This window comes from Coturnix japonica, chromosome 12 (genome assembly GCF_054131305.1).
Source record: "Coturnix japonica strain WE chromosome 12, WE-NBRP24, whole genome shotgun sequence".
Taxonomy (NCBI): domain Eukaryota; kingdom Metazoa; phylum Chordata; class Aves; order Galliformes; family Phasianidae; genus Coturnix; species Coturnix japonica.
The window spans coordinates 8,447,714-8,464,921 of NC_140674.1; the positions used below are offsets into that span (position 1 = coordinate 8,447,714).

Sequence of the window (17,208 nt, forward strand, 5' to 3'; positions counted from 1 at the left end):
CATTTAAGTACTGGAAGACCGCAACAAGTTCTCCCCAGCCCCTTCTCTTCTCCAAGCTAAATAAGCCCAGTTTCCTCAACCTTTCTTCATAGGAGAGGTGCTTCAGCCCTCCAATCATCTTAGTGGCTCTACTTTTCCCCACATCTCCAAAAATGCATTATTTTGAGGCAAATAATAGAGCTGTGCACAAAAGCTGTACCTATTACATAATTTTAGTTCCAAAAACATTACCAAACGAGCTCCATCTGGAACCTACAAAAGATATTATTCTAGGCATGGCCTTTGTCCAATTCTACACATGAAGACTGGATATTATATGGAAAAAAACACAAGGAAGTTAGAAGGAAAAAAAAAAGTCATATTGTTGAAATGACAAAAAGACTAGAAGGATTTTTATTCATACAGTCTTCAACCTGCAATTCCTCACAAGCAGAAATTAGCAAAAGAGAACAAATGCCAGTTTTTAAGTTCCAGCATCACTTTTTTGTTAAAATAATCACTAGTTTTAATTCTAATACAACAACATCTGTATTTCTTGCTTGTGAAACCCAAAGATATAGTAAAAACCAAGTATTTTCCCTTCATTTTCGGCATTATCGTTAAAGTTGTACATTTCACCCATCAAAACATTGAGCTGCTTTGTAAACTTCAGCCAAAAAAAAAAAAAAAAAAGCTGAGCATTACATGAGATTCCATTAAAAGAAACTGAATTGAATGCAAACGGAACAAGCTCTGAGGGCTTGCACAAATATCTTTCCTCTTAGAAGCAAGAAACATTAAGCTGGACCCACATGGCCACTTGTTCATTTGTTGATGTAAACAAACCCTTGACATACAGAAATACAGTAACTGCATATGTTTTGGAAAAGGAATCTTGCTACGCAACGATCCTTTACATTTCTGTAGAACCTTACACATTATTCTTGCGTCATCATAATCTCACTTTTCTCTCAATCACACGGATTAACAGCTGTTCACAATCTTAGCAAGTTCCCAGTTAATAATCTCACTGAATACAAAGAAAACAAAGCAGAGGTAAATAGCAAAGACTATACAACCACAAAAGCAACTTAAAATTAATCTGTCCAGCTGTGAATCTGCAGAAACACTTGCATATCAGGAATGCTTTTCTGCTTACTCAAGCATACTGCAAGCCATCCTCTCACACTATGTTGCAGTAAAAGCACTAACTTCTAACACTAACTACAACAACGGCATATGCCAGCACTTGGTAATTAACTATGGTATTCAACAGTCAAGGAAGACAGACAAAATTCCATCTACTCTTAGATTTGCACAAGCTTTTCTGCTGGAAGACATCTCCCACATGCTCCACCAAAGAAGGCAAACAAAATAAGTATGCCTTCCTAATGTTTCAGTTCTAGGCTGACACAAAGAACAGCTTAAAAACTCCTAAACAAGAGAAAACAAATATATACAACCTAACCACTTGCAGACAGTTCTCTATCATCTGGTCTTAGTGAAACTAACTGTAATTAGATTATAAATTAGCTGTAATTGTGAGCACATATTATAGTTGTATTTGTCAATACCAACTATTATTTATTCATATATAAATGAGGCTCTATTATTCACAAAAAAACCCAATACATTTGTAAAATAGTGTAGCTGCCAGCCCAATTTCAATTAGGAAAACCAAGCTGTTAACCTAGCTGTTAAATCCTCCTTCCTTTTTAAGTTCTCTGTTGAGGAAGCACTCAAAGTTATAATGCTACTGCAATGCACCACAAAGAACATAGAACTTTCTGAGCTCTCAAATACTCTTTTGTAAACCATGAGTAATATTCAAGAGTCTCTTAACAAACTCTGCCTTTCTCAATCCCAACTGTTTCAAATAAACATCCTTGTAATAGCAGGCTAGAAGAATGCCACTCCCAAAGCATTCTCCACCACCTTTTATGAGCTTCAACCTTCCCAAGTAATGCCCTTCCAGTCTCCATATTAGGAAACTCTTTGGAACTTCTTTACTGTCCTTTCTGGTTCACCGGGTCAGAGAAGGGATGTACATTCTTTGATTAACCCTACAGCTCACTCCAGGCTGCTGGTTTAAACACTTTAACTGCCTAAAAAGCAACGACACAAAAATCCCTTTTCCCCCTGGGCCTATAGATTTGGTTCCTCAAAGAAAATGAGCATTTCAGCTTCAGCTTTTCTATTGCTCTACAGCCAAGTAATAACCCTATTCAATAACCCTCTTCAACAGTCCTGACAACTTCCATTTCCAAATGATATCCTCTTCTGGAACTGTTTCTAGATAAAGCAGTGCTGCTGATCGGTTCCTGCATTTATCAGTCTGAGCCATACTCCAGTGGAATGAGAAGCACATGTTCTTCAAATACCTCGTTAACAGAACAAGAAAGTCTAAAAAAGTTATTTGAAAGACAGGTAAGAAAAAAAAAAACCAAACAATTCTTACCTCAAAGGTGTATTTTTCTCTGTTGTTAAAGAGCATTAATATTGTCATCTGGAAAGTGGAGACTTGCAATATGTGCTTCCGTGTATTTGAGCCAGTTACTTGGGCACCTCCTACGCCAACCTCTGAGCCATCTTCCTATTTTAAAAATAACAGAACTACTGTCAGTTCATTCTTTGCTCCAAAATATGTTCTCAGTAAGATGGAAGTTACATGATGAAATTTATCTTGGAGCTCCGTCTATAGATGTGATAGAATGGCATATGCCTGCCTGGTGGCATCACCAGGATCTCTCTCCAGCAGGTGATCTTACAATCACAGCGGATTTTTTAGGTAGCACCTTGGTATGCTGCATGGTCCAGCCTCTGCTCAGAGCCAGGCCATACAGAACAGGACACTCGAGATTCCATCCAGACAAATACTGAGCATTTCCAAGAACAAACCCCAGAGCCTCTATGGGCACCTGCTCCACCACCTGAATAGCTTCCAGCTTTTTCCTGTATATATAAATACTAAGTATTATACACACTTGGAAAAATGTCTACATTGCTAGCACTCTGCATAATGAAAAGCAGGGTAGACTTGGCTTCAAAGTATGTTTTCACACTAACTAAAATGAGTCTAAAGATAAATTTCATTTTACTTTTGACTATTTCCATCAAAAAACCAGCAGAACACCCAATTTCCTTCAACATTCAAATTACTACTTTTCTGCAAGGAGCTAAAAGGGATGATTTGTGACACATTAAAATCAGATTTAGGAGAAAACATTTTCAAACATTTACAAAGGAAGAATACACAAGGCACGAAAGGCACTTTTTGCACTTATCAATGGGCAAGCTTATTTTATAAAATCATGAAGTTAATACAAGTGTGCACTTGCTTAGCTTTTATTCTAAATGTTAAAATGCAACACTCTCATAACCTTCATACTTTACCTTTTTGACTGGCCCATAGAAAGTGGCATTGAGATCTGCAGAGCCCATGTGATGCTGGAGTGTCAGCTGTCGTCCACTGTGTTTGGCTAAATAAAATCTGTAATTTAAATGAATCCAAAACTTAAATACAAAATGTAAATCACGTATTAAGCGGAAAATGCTTAGTAGAAGCTTAGTAATTACGTGCACTTTCCATAGCAATTAAGGAAATTTCTAACTCCTCCTTTTTTCAAAACACTGCATTAAAAATCACATTAAGAACCCCCAAAGACTCAAATTAAAAATGGGAATACTGTATTCTCAATTTTTGCAGCAACTGAACAGGAGCACTATGATGGCATGTATTTCATTCTAATGGGAAAACAGACCTGTAAGCTAAGTTTAGAAAGTTTGCTCTTAAAACCTCTATCTCAAAGCCTGCTTTAATACTTACCTTCTAAATATTTCAAAAGCATGTCGGGGAGCTGGAGGGATGTTGCACTTTGGTGTGGCTGACTGTGTAGGCCAGTAGCCTGTTGTGAGGACCCGCACTGTAAGATCAACACCACCTAATGAGACCTGCAATCAGAAGAAAATATTCATTGTTTTAAAAGATTGTGCTTTACCGTTTATTTGTTGTTTTTTTTTTTTTTTAACCATGTAGAATGTTCAGAACATGCACAGATTAAGGAAAAAATAGAATGTATATCTATAAGCATTATTATACCAACACAGAACAAATGAACTTATCACCACCAGAATGTCAGATGATATACCAAAAAGCTCCACGTTACTCTCCTGTGGCACTTAAGAGTGTACAGACTTTAAGTGCTAACCAAGAGTGAAATGCCTGTGACCATGGATGGAATTCACAACATATGTATCAGTTCTTTCTAAACAGGCTTTCCCCTTTTGACTACGTACAGCAAAGCCAGATTGCTAAAGACAGGAATATAAAGAAAGTGTCTTTATCAGGAACTGAAATAATTTCAGTTAAAGTGACAACCTTTCCCTGAGGTTTTTGGTCTCAGTCAGATTAGGACACAGTATAAATTCAGAGTGACACATATCATGCATTATACACAGCAGACCCAGAACAGTTCTGTAAGTCGTTCAGTTTCCATCCCTTCATTGCTAGAACAGTACAAATGGAAAGTGCCTTAAAATGATCTAGTCTTCTAAAAAAAGCTCTTAACATTTTAAGGTTTTGGAATTACAGCTGTAGAATTCTGAGTAATGTTATCCTGGGCTTTCCCCTTAATGGTATCAAACCAATCATTCTTTAAATAGACCTTGGCACTACCCATATCTTGGGATACAGAATCCAGCAGGAGACTCTGCAGGTCAGATTATTTAGAGACAGCAGATTTCTGATTCCTCTAGGAGGCACTGCACATATTTGAGGTAAATAAATGGTTTAAAAAGGAGTAGAATTGACTGTTCCCTACAGAATGCAAAATTGCCTGGATGTTTAACAGCAATACTTAAAGAAAACAAGAGATCAATTTTATCTCAAATATTACGAACACCAACAGAAACATCTCTGCTTCCATCACAAATAAATATTCCAAAAGAGTCATTAGAAGGCAATGGGGCTGAACAAAAGGCAGCCCTTGGGCAAACTGCTGGTCCCTTGCCAAGAGTAAGGCAGTTTCAAATGAGACCGAGCAGAATAGCTGTTAACAGTTGAACTTTACCTTATTAGCTGTACATAGTTAAGAAGGAAATACAGACATCATATTAACTCAAAGCAAAAATGTCAGGTTTTCTTTAGCATAAAAGAATCCTATGCAGAAGTCTTACAAAAAAAAAAATAAAATAGTGGGATTGCTCTAAAAATTTTTCTTGATATTTGTATCTTAACCATCCTAGAAGGAAAATACCATTCCATTCTGAAGAACAGAAGCTGCAGTAAGGATGCCAGTCCACAAACACCTGTACCTGTCCTCGTGTGCCTCAGCCTGCATGGGCTCCAGCGAGGAGCCGGGAAGGCGGCCGCAGCGCTCCCCCTGGCGGCCACAAGGAAGGAGGCCGGCGGAGGAGTAGCAACAGAGACGCAATGGAGCTGGAACGGGATTCTATGCAGCGAAATTGGTACTGCTGGGGCTGTAAATCAGCTTTTGGAATGACTTTTCTATTTCGGGAAATACTAACTGAGTTTACGAGACGAGAAACACTATGCGAAATTTAATTTGAGCATGCTAACCAAATCCTGATTCTCACTTAAGAAGGCTAACATAAAAACCTGCGCCTGGATGAAGGTTTGTGCTTTGCACTGAAGTGAAAGGAGAAACACACAGAAGCTGCGCTCTTACCCCAGTCGACTGAAGATGTTGCCTGAACTCATCCATCGTCGTGTTTGAGATGCTCATGTCCCTGAACATTCCTTCCAGTTTAGATGTGAACTGACATCCACATTCAGTCTGAAACACACAACATCACTCACTGTGCCAGGGCTATGAAAGAGATCTGGTACGTGAACTCAGCAGCGACAGTTTGTGAGCCTCATAAAAATGCTAATTCCACACATGTGGTTACTTGGACTCTTACTTCCATTACTTTCAGAACTTTAAAAAAAAGCACCCCAAAATAACTTTCATTTTCCACATATTTTTCATATCTCAGCCTGCATAAATCAAAATTTTCCCTCCCTTTTCACCTATTACAGTATTTTTTAGGGGCATGATATCTGCATTTTTATCTCACCTTATAAAAGGGAAAGTTTAACAGACTTTAACAGATGAATTAACCTGTTTTGTAACATGATGATGAGAAAATAATGTTTTCTGATGCACAAATATTTTAAGTATATGTCATTTTCAAGTGCACAGCACAAAGTAAGATCAGATCTTTCTTCAATCTGTGACATGCACATATATGGACATACGGACCAAAATCTGCATTTACACTGAACAGTCAGGACTTTCTGTATACTTCCAAAGCACAGCTTCACACACATGGTAAAGACCAGCATGTTATCTACACTATTCCCATTGCTGGGCAAATCCATGAGAAAAGGGGGCAGTCTCAGTTCATTGATTCATCTTGCTGAAGATGTATGCCCTGTATATTCTCATCTGCACTAGGTGGAAAGATGTTAAAAGTTAATTGGGAATAAATTAATATTGATAATTTGTAGAATTCCGATATGAACAGTTTTCATTCATTCATGGTGGGAATATGAAGGTCAAAAAACAAGAATCAGGGAAGTTTGGTTTTAACAACCAAATCAGCCAGGTTCAAAAATCCCCCAGACACTCAAAGTACCAGAGGGGAAGAAGCTGCATTAGAAACTGCTTCAAGGATTGCTAATCTCTAGGCTTCACCTTCTAAGTCTCTTGGTGATTCCTACAACCAGAATAAACTGAACCAAAAGAAGTAAGCAAAATATTTCCAAACACTGGTATGAAGATCTTTGTTCAATCCATCTTAAACTACATCAAAAAGGAATTGAATGTTACTGCAAAAGTGTACTGTATACTTCTGCAGATTAACAAAAATGAACACAATAAAATACCCACTGTGAATTCAGACCATTGTCAGATGTTTTCCAGTGTTTCCTTCTTTTTCTTTCTACATAATGTTTCAGAATAACACTTCATATATGCTGTTAGGGCTTTAAAAATCAAATCTGTATTTAACTGCAAGGTGCAGCTTACGTATACAATCCTTATATAAGGCCAAAAAAAATCATAATTATGAAATAAAAGAAGAAAAAGTACACAGATATTGTCTTACCTTTAATTTAGATATCATATTTTTCTCAGAGTCATCTGAAACACTCTTGTTTGTAAGAAGTCTTCTTGCCAAGTGCTGCTTATAATACCGCTCAAAAACATCTTTCTCCTGCATAAACCTAAATAAAACCATTGCCTTATCCAAGATAGTTTCTACTTCTTGCTCTGTTAGCTGTGGGAGAAATAATAAGACTGGTTTTAGTCTTCCAGGATGAATGTCATATATAAGCTGCATACTTTAAGCAATTCACAGCAAGTATATGGTGTAAGAGTGGCCTAGAAGGAAAATAACAAAACTGCTCTACCATATGAACAATAGAGCCCAAAGAACAGTGCACAAATCCAGAAAAAGGGAGAAAATAACCATCAAAAAATGTAGGAAGAAGCAATGATGAGGGAGACAGGAGCAACGACTGGTTAAAACTCCTGATAAAACAGTGAAATTTTCCTGATGACCATACATATTGAAGCATTAAAAAAAGAACTGAAAAAGAAGCACAACTATAAGCCAGTATCAGCAACTAAAACTGGACATGGAAAGTCAGCTTAGAACTAAGATTTTTACATTTTTAGACTGATTTTGCAAAGCCTGTCTTGTGCCACAACAAATACAATGATTACTTATCTTTATAAACAATAGGAATTGCTTATTTGACTGGCTAACCAAGTGAGTTACTTTGCAAGAGAATCATTAAGTATTGGGAATAACTACTGAACTGTAAATATACTTAAGGAACTGACCAGGCTTCCAAAAAAGAGAACTGCAGAACTTAATACAATCTAATTTCATTTCCAAGGGAGCGAGATGGAGGTCAAGCTACACATCCTGAGATATCCTTGTGCACTTACTGTAAGTTTAGCCCTAAAGTGCAACAGGCTCAGCTCAGTGTTACAGCTTCTTTCTTTGTTGGAAAAAGGCAATGGTGCCATTTACCTTCATATAAAAATCATTCTCAGAAAATCACCTTTGTTTCATCTGATCCAAATTTGCACAGAAAACAGTACGACCTTTTAATTTAATTTATACTTACTCCCTTGACTCCTTTTTTCAGCTTATCATCAATAAATAATGAGAGGTACTCTGGAGACCTAGAGTTGAGGTTGAGGAAATATTCAAAGTCACCCGCAATAGTCTGTTTGAAGAGTCGGTCATTGTTGAAAGATTCTTGGAGAAAGCGGTCAAACCTACTCTTCAAATCCAGTAAACCCTTAAAAAAAAGTACAAACATTTTTACTGATTTGAAACTTTAAGTTGTGAAAACAGAAGTAACAAATGATGTAAAGCACACCACCTGAACAACCCGGTGTTGAACAGGAGAAGCTGTTAGTACCTTAAATCACAACAGGATTTCAACATCCCTTCCATTATTTCAAGGAGTTTTAAATTCAACCCCCTGGAAATGCTTTTGCAATCATGTCACCAATGATGCTGAGGGTTTGGCAATGTCACATTGCAGAAGCAGTACTGAACTATGGAGACTTTTTCTTGATAGTACAATGTATCTTCCCTGTCTATCTTCTTACCGGTATTAAAGTTCTTGAAAGCTTCAGGTTAGCATGACTAAAAGGATTAAGTTGGTTTCTCTACTCATTTTTCTTTTCTTCTATCAAGTTAATGGGAGAATAAATATTTTTAGAGGTTTAGCATTAATCAAATATTGATTCCTTCTTAGAACATCTTCACGAGATACTGGGGGCAAATACTAATTGGGCTGTGGATGACAAAGCACATGCAACATGGCCGTAAGCCTTCTTCAGCTTCACCAGGTACTCAACTTTGTAGCAAGATATATTGATAGCATCTTTATAATTAAATATTTAACTTTTCCCCAGCTTTTAAGTCTCTTAAGATACTCCCCTTGGGTCAAACAGAATTCTAAAAGAGTGAAAATTACTTCAGACACCTATTTTATATATTACGTGCTTTTTTTTTTTCTTTTTTTTTTTTAATAAATCACACTACCACAAAAACACAACAGCCCAGAATCTTTATAGGTAAGGAAGTTCATACAGTATTTTCTTCTTTTTAACAATCACTGGGGAATCATTCATGTCCAAATTAGCTAAGAAGTTTGCTTCAGCACTGCCAGACAACTAGTAGTTTGAACAAAAATGTTTCTATACTCAAATGGCTTTTTGTAATAGTAACCAGTTCTAGTAAATTTATTGTTTTCCAACAAAGTATCAGAGATAATAGATACACAACATTAAATGCTTCTTTTAAAGACCAGACAAAAGGACTGCAGCTACACATTTGTAAAAAATGAACATATTTAACAAATCCACATTTTGATACCAAGTGTAGAACATTTTCAGCTATCAGATGTTTACTTAAATTTCAATGAACTCTGGAAGAAATAAGAGCTATATTCTCAGAGACAATGGGAGGAAAGAAAAGATGGCAACACTCCTGAAGCACATTTTATGGTCTTGGTAAATTAATGCTAAACAACATCTTAGCGAGATGGAGAACAACAAAACACCTCCTAATACACATAAATGTTACACCTCTCAGGGAGACCAAGAATGAAGCTAGTAATTAAACTGTGAGCGAGAGGTGAATGTTGTAAACCATAAGAATCTTGCTATGAAATTCCATCCTGAACATCAATAGGCAACACTGCACAAAATTACATTAAACAGTTGCTAAGGAGCTTCTTAGGATAAAATTCAATCTGGAGGTAAATACAATTTACAATTAACCAAAAAGTTTCAAGGTCTTATATAACTGGTTTGAATATTTTAATCAAGTAGATACCAAAAAACCACTAATTATGAGCTTGTACTTCCCAAGCCACTTAGGAGTTCTAAACATTTCCAAAATTAAAAATGTGCACATTTGAAATAGAAGTATAAAAGTAGTTTATTAATAAATAATTAACCCTTCTGAGTCAACGTTAAGAGGTTTCTCATATTAATCATGTTACTCTGGAGAATATGGGAAAGATGAAGGAAAGAAAGTTTTAAAATATTTAACTACCTGAATGTAGTCAACTGGATTCTTTCCTTCTCCCTCTTCAGAAACTAGAGCTTTGCCTTGCTCTCTCAGGTACGAGCTCATGCACTCACACATTGTCTTCAGACCGTTCGGCACACGACTAAACAACTTGTACATGCAAGCAAGGTCTGCAGAAAAGAATGAGATGATATGCATGATGCCCTCTGTAACTCATCCATTTCACAGCAAAAGACAACAAACAGCAGAAGAGTTCACTCATTCAAGAGACAAAAGCATCCTGTAACAGCTTAGGTACTGGATGGAAACTTTTGCCCCCTTTTCTTTACTTTCACCAAAATCACTTTTATTTGTGCTATTTAAGAACGTATCTTCTAAGTCTACCATCCCAAAATCAAATATGATGTTAAAACAAATAAGACAATATGAATGAGATACTTTTATAAAGCAAAAAACAAACCCACAAAACCAGTAAAAACATGAGTTTAATTTGCATTTGTTTAGCTGAACTTAATTTATACTGTCTTGAAGGAATAACTGCATAAATTCTCACTACTTTGTTTCATATACCTAAAATCAGGAGAACTGACTTAGCTTAAAGATGGCTTTTGAAGAGGAAGCCTTGTACACCTCTTATGTAAAAAAACTTCACAGCTATATTAAACCAATGCCTATAAATGTTACATTAATTCTTGTATGTTGTAAATGCCCTTCAATATCCTTGTCCTCTCACCCTGAAGCCTATCTTAATTGGATATTAATGAAAAAAGGTTAAGTATAGTACCATCTTTCCATACAGAAATGCTCTTTTCTTACAGCTAAGAAGTGTGCTCACTTTATCACTCTGACTACCACCTAATTATGAAGCTACTTCAAGGAACAAAAGCCATTTATCCAAACAGTGAGTCTGTTCCCATTCTCGATGCTTTAGTATGAAGCCTGATTTCTAAAAATAGGTACTACAATCACTCTTCATTACACTGTTTCAGAAGTGTAGGTTCTCCTTCTATAAAAATGCGCATTCAGTTGCTGTCTCACAGTAACCTGCACTATAGAAAACCTTACCAAACCAAATCCTTCTTTTTCAGTCACTTAGAAAATATTTTTCATCCTTTAAAATTAACACTTTTTTTTCCTGCAGTAAATCCTTTTCCCCCCAAAAAAATCAATCATGCAATTCCATGTCATTTACTCTAAAACTTTTATACTGCACCACCCCCTGAGAAAAAGCCCACAAAACAGTGATGCATTTTAAAAGCTATACACTGTAGGCACAAAAGCAATAAAATGGCTCACAGAGAGCAGGTAATCAAGCGCAGCACAAAAGGTGAATACTTATTCTTAAGAAATGCTTAGCTTACAAAAAACCAAGTCATTATCTGGCACTAAACAGAAACAAGTTCTATATATGATCAGTGTCCTAAAAGCTCTCTAAATCCTCTGAAGTACTATTTGCAGAGGTGTGCAAAAGAAAGCCAAACAGAAACACAAAAGTTAAGCTCAGTTTATCCTACGTTTAAAAACAACAAGCAGTATGGTAAGCATTTCTGTCTCCCATATGATATAGTCTTACCTTCTGTCTTCCCATTTTTCAGCATATGAACTAGCCCAGAGTTCTCCATTTCCACTATAGTTTTCATATGCTTGGAAATAAGCTCCCTCTCAACAACTTTCACAATTGGCTCTTCTGTTGATTTATCCAGACAGTGCATCACCCGTTCTATTTCTTCATTAATTCTAGCTTCTACTTTCTTTATATATACAGAAGCACTGTTTTCAGCTAAAAATTTCTGACTTTCCATCTGTGATTAACACAAATTAATACTTTAGACTTCTCGTATTTTAAGGAGGAAAAAATGAAATATACTGGTTATTTCAGATCAGCATTCATTAACAAGTTAAATCACTCCCGGCACATCCAACAAACAAGACCTCCAAGAGTTACATATATGCTTAAGACAATAAAAGTTCTACTACACGCATTGTGCTATGAATGTTTGAGGGTACATGAATATAAGTGTGGTATTCTCCATGCTAAAGTGAACGCAATCAGCAGTGCCCAACAGGAGTTAGAGCTACAGGTCCAATGAAAATAAAGATGGGAGAAGCAAAAAGTAAAATCTCTTTCCAAATACCAGTCTATGTCATATTTACGAATTATATGCATCAATGGTTTTCTCATTATTCTTAAGAATGACAATGCTCACAGTTAAATTATGATAATTATGTGAAATAAGTGTTTCTTTTTCCTCAAAGTTAGTTACACTTCTTACTTCATTTAACAGAGATTGACATACTTGTCGAATAAACAGTAGTTACTTAAGGTACCATTAACTCTTATGATTCCATGCAATTACAAGAGAATTCCAAATAGGGTAATTACAAGACTGCTGTACCTGAAAAAATTCTGCAGACATCTCCAAAAACGGAGCCTCAAAGTCTTCTTCATAGACTGACCTTCCTTCAAGACCTAGAATCATTAACATCTGGCAAGCATTTCTTATTGCGCCTCTGCCAAAAGTAAGTTGTTAACAACTTCAGAAATCAACATAACACAGAGAGTACGTATAGCAAAATAACAATTTTTAACTTAAAATGTACTAATAAAAAGTCTGTCCTACATCTGTTTGTTGCACCAGAGGTTTTCCAGATGGCAGTAAGACTATCACTGTTTAAAACTAAGGAGCTGACAACACATAATATTTTAAATAGGAAAGCAGATCTCAAGTTCTACCAATTCTGAAAACTATTAACAGGAATATATTTCTCCACACCAGAAAATAAACAAGGAACACTGAAAACTGCATGTGTAGGTTAGTAGTAAACAAGACAGTTGCACAGATGGATGGTGCCATGCAGAGTATGAAAACACACCTGCAATTTAAGCATCTGTTTAGGCATAAACATGCTGATAACATTCAAAAACAAAAGAACTGTATCTAAGAAAAAATTTCATTTCTGGCAGCAGGGGACAATATACAGCTGTTGCCAACATGTATTTTTCTCTTCATAAACTGTATGTTGGGCAATCCCAATTACAGAACTGCAGCCAAAGTAGCATGAAGTTTACATATCTCCACACCCAACAGCTGTTCTGAAACTGGAGAAACACAAAAAAACTTGCAAACTTCGAGTTACTTCACATGCAGCATCTGAAGCTCATGCTGTCAAACCACTTCCACAAATATGGCAAGAGAACATGAAGAACAGATTTTAAAGCCGAGAGATAACTGAACTGGGTTAAAACATTAGGAATGGAAATGGAAGACTAAAAGATAACTTCAAAAATCAAATAAAGCAGGTAGAGGAAAGTTAAGCAGCCTCTCAGTACAGAGGACAAGCAGGATGACAACAAGGGGCAGAGAACTGTCAAACCTCCGCTTTATAATAGAATGCTATGACAGAAGGTGGCAACGGAGAGACTTAACAAAAACTTCAATAAACATCTCAAAATTAACATCAGAAATGTATTAATGAGTGTATCCATTTACCATTGTTTTAAGTTTGCTAAAAAGTAAAAATGTGGGTTTCTTTCCATGTTCTGAAGAAACTTTTGCTTAAGTAATGATTTAGCTGTGCACATTTGTGATTCACTCAAGGATTGCTAAGTGTCATTTGCAACAGCAGACAGTCACTTAGAAACATCTTACCTGTCTACAACCTCTCCTTTCCTTTCTCTTGCAATCATATCCAGCAGAGTTTGCCGTAAGTGATCTCTAATACAGCCATAACGTACAACTTGATCTCGAAAAATAATCAAACCCAAGTTGTAGACGTTCTCCACGTTATTTTGTTGTACGTAGACACGGTCCTACAATGAAGGCACACAAAGCAATGACACTTTGAATTCATCATGCCCAGGTTATTCAGAAATGGAAGAGACCAGTCACACTGGTGCTGTACACATATAATCAAGTGAATCCCCTTTCTTCTCATTATTAAAAGGAAGCAACTTCAGGATCAGTCCAATTTACCAAAACTTTATTTAATAGGGAGCCTATATTGCTTAAGACTGTAAGCACAGCATTTATAACTAAGCCAAGTAAGAACAAATCCACAACCCCTGACACTTTTTCAGTTGGAGAGTAGGGGAGCCCCCAAACATTCAGAAAAATCATAGCATAATCTGAAAGCTTTTTATGTGTCTACTTAATTCCCTTCCATCCACATCCTTTATCTTCTGTAAAGTTATTTTTTCTCTATCTGCCACTCATAATTCCATCACTCGATTTCACAGTTCATCCTCATTATTTAATGAGGCTTCTTGAAATAGTATCATTAGCTGAACAGAAGTAAAGCCAAAATAAGAATAATTACAGTCAAAGTTTATCAACAGCTCATGCAAATTGTTTAAAAGGGCTCCTGTTGGACCCATGTTAGAAAGTTCACTCCCTTTCAACCTGAGCAAGTATCATGAAATGTTGTTATATAAATCTATACTAAGCATAACAATTATTCTACCTCCCTATTCAGTCTGCTTGACCATTCTCTAGCCCTCTATTGCATACACTTACTAATCTGGGCTGATGCTCAGAACAGCAGTCCAAGACTGCATAGTATAACCACCACCATGCAGTTCATATGAAACTATATATAAAACTATTCAAACACAGAAAATCAAACTTTTGTTTTCTTGTTTGTTTGTTTTTTAAGAAAAATGGTTCAGACTATGGAAAAAACTTACAAAATTGTATGTTTACACCAGTTTCACAATTAAAAGAAATGAGAAGGAACAGATTCCGCACCCTTTAGTATTTTAGCAGCCAAATATACACAGCAAAATTCTTACAGCAATTACACAGCAGAATGTCTCCTGTTCAGTACAGGAAAATGAAATACCAGTTTCCCCACAATGCAGGAACGATTTCCCACTAAAGCCCTGCAGTCAGGTAGCACGTAGTTCACACCCCCCCTGTGCTCCAGGAAGTCAGCTGAACACTGCCTCAAACAAAAGCGTTACTGATTTAGTATCACCAAGCCCATCTATCAATACAGGGTGATCCAGATCCTTACAGTGTTATTATTTTTCATTTCCTCCTGTTGTTTAGATACAACGCAATTTATTTCATTCTTTTGTTTATACACCTATACCAAGAACAAAAGTAACTGTGATTGTGAAAGTTTAAAGTACATTTTTTAAGAGAGATGAAAGAAAAATAAGTGTATAATATGCTTTGTAACTTGTGGTTAGAAGAATATATATTCAATTCCTAAAGAATATTCAGGCCTCTGAAGCACAGGCAGCAGAGTATCAAAATGGATCAAAGCAATGCTCGTGACTCATCTGTGTGGTTTCTGTTGTGGTAGCCGGTGTTTAACATTGCCATTATGAAATGAAGGAATAACTGCACTAGAAACTCTTCTCAGTGCAACTCCAACCCCAGCTCTTCAGGAAGTGAGACCACTTTACAGCACCAAACTAAAGCAGCAGCATTAGCTTTCATGATATTGCTGATACACTCTCCCTCAGTACCTGATCCCTATTATTGTTTACTGGAAGCTCCCCTCACCTTCAAAAAAAATTAATCTTGGAGCCAAGTAGCTCCACCTGGGAACAGGTTTGACTGACAAGGCAACAAGCTACCCAACAGCAATCCCTTCCCATAGGGAGAAGCAGCAGGTGCTTAAAAGTTAAGAGTAACTCCCAGGAGTCAAGGGTGGAGTTTCAGACAGCAATTATTCATAAGCTACAGCGCTGCTTACACTGCAGAATAATTCTCATCTCAGCCGAAACAAGTTGCTTGCTGCACATTATCAACAGCCACATTTTGATCCACCTCTGTCTGGTGGATGTTCAGCCTCTGGATGCTAGTACACAGCAAATACCTTTAATCCAAGTTCTGAAAACAAAAACACTTCTCCCAACTACCTACCCCATGTGTGAGCCATGAGCAAGTAAAGTCCTACACCCTGAGGTCAAAATTCACCAGGACAACCAGCCAGCACTGGCTTTGAACAAGACATTGGCTTTGTGTGCTGCACAGATTAGAGGGGAACTCCCTTCAAAATACGGAGCAGCATTTGAACAGCAACTGCTTCTGACAGCGTATGCTGGACCTATGTGTATGCCTATGCCCATCCAGGGCTGTGACTGTCGTATTTATATACCTGAAACTGCCTTATATTTAGCAAGCACAAGCAACGAAACAGCAGCAATATAGAATCCAGTAAAGTTCAGTTTCCATACAAATGTATCAGTGTATCCCATCCATGCACACATGATACCCTATGTGAGCATGCCTTAAAACATGACTTCACTCAGAGCAGGAGCTGCTTAACTCATGACTTCACTACTTTGGTGCCTCTCTGCTGGCACTGATTACTGTAACCTAAGTAGAACCAAAAGGAAGAGCCCAGTTCACATGTACTACCAAAATACAGTGTAGCTACGTATTCTTGAATTCAATGGCTGGCACTGAACTAGCTCCAGAAAGTTACATTTGTCTTCACTGTAACAATTTTAGACTGCAAAGCAAGGAGAAGTTGTACAACAGACATGGAACTAAGCGAACTTTTACCAGGCAAAATAGACATGGTTACACACTTTTTCCCCTCAAATACAATCATACAGATACCTTCCAAGTGTCCTGAAGTTTCAAATGTAAATGAACTTCTGCCAGAAACCTCCAACTGCAAATATGTTAGTCTACAAATAAGTATCATAACAACGTACAAACCACATCATACAAAATATAAGCCTTTCTATAAAGATCCTATTGAACTCATTTTCACTTTAGAAGTGGCAAACCTGAATAGAAAAAAGATACAGAGGTGATGGGAAAGTACTTGCTTTGAATTAGATTGTAATGGTTCAAAATAAGCTGGAAAGTGAACAGCATTAAAACAGGCAGAACGTGTATTAGGATGTACAGTCACTCAGCTGAAGCATGAATTCAGTAGAATAAGATTAGAATTCAGTAGAATGAGATTAAAGGCTGTTAAATGTTGTATTTTCACTGATGTCAAACTGTGGCTTCCTTGGGTACAACTGGAACATTTCCTGAAACTGACAGATAATCAATGGGGACAGCCTACAAAATAAGAGGACTGGGTTACTGATTTACAAGTATACTATGGTTGCACACACTTCTGATAGAACACAAGCATGTCAATTAACAGTGCCTTGTGACAGAGTTTACACAGAGGTTTGCTTTTTTTTTTTTA

At 36.8% G+C, this 17,208-nt stretch overlaps 1 protein-coding gene across 1 annotated transcript in view; it reads right to left on the reverse strand.

Moving 5' to 3' along the window:
* The window catches only part of CUL3 (cullin 3), a 42,194-nt gene that overhangs the window by 4,042 nt on the left and 20,944 nt on the right, over nt 1-17,208 (reverse strand). Inside the window, exons 4-13 of the mRNA XM_015871332.3 lie at nt 13,695-13,855; nt 12,441-12,555; nt 11,618-11,846; nt 10,069-10,214; nt 8,120-8,296; nt 7,090-7,260; nt 5,667-5,774; nt 3,806-3,930; nt 3,373-3,469; nt 2,438-2,572 (exon numbers count right to left, since the gene is read on the reverse strand). Of these exons, the coding sequence (XP_015726818.1) occupies nt 2,438-2,572; nt 3,373-3,469; nt 3,806-3,930; nt 5,667-5,774; nt 7,090-7,260; nt 8,120-8,296; nt 10,069-10,214; nt 11,618-11,846; nt 12,441-12,555; nt 13,695-13,855 (1,464 nt within the window). The remainder of the gene's footprint in view (nt 1-2,437; nt 2,573-3,372; nt 3,470-3,805; nt 3,931-5,666; nt 5,775-7,089; nt 7,261-8,119; nt 8,297-10,068; nt 10,215-11,617; nt 11,847-12,440; nt 12,556-13,694; nt 13,856-17,208) is intronic.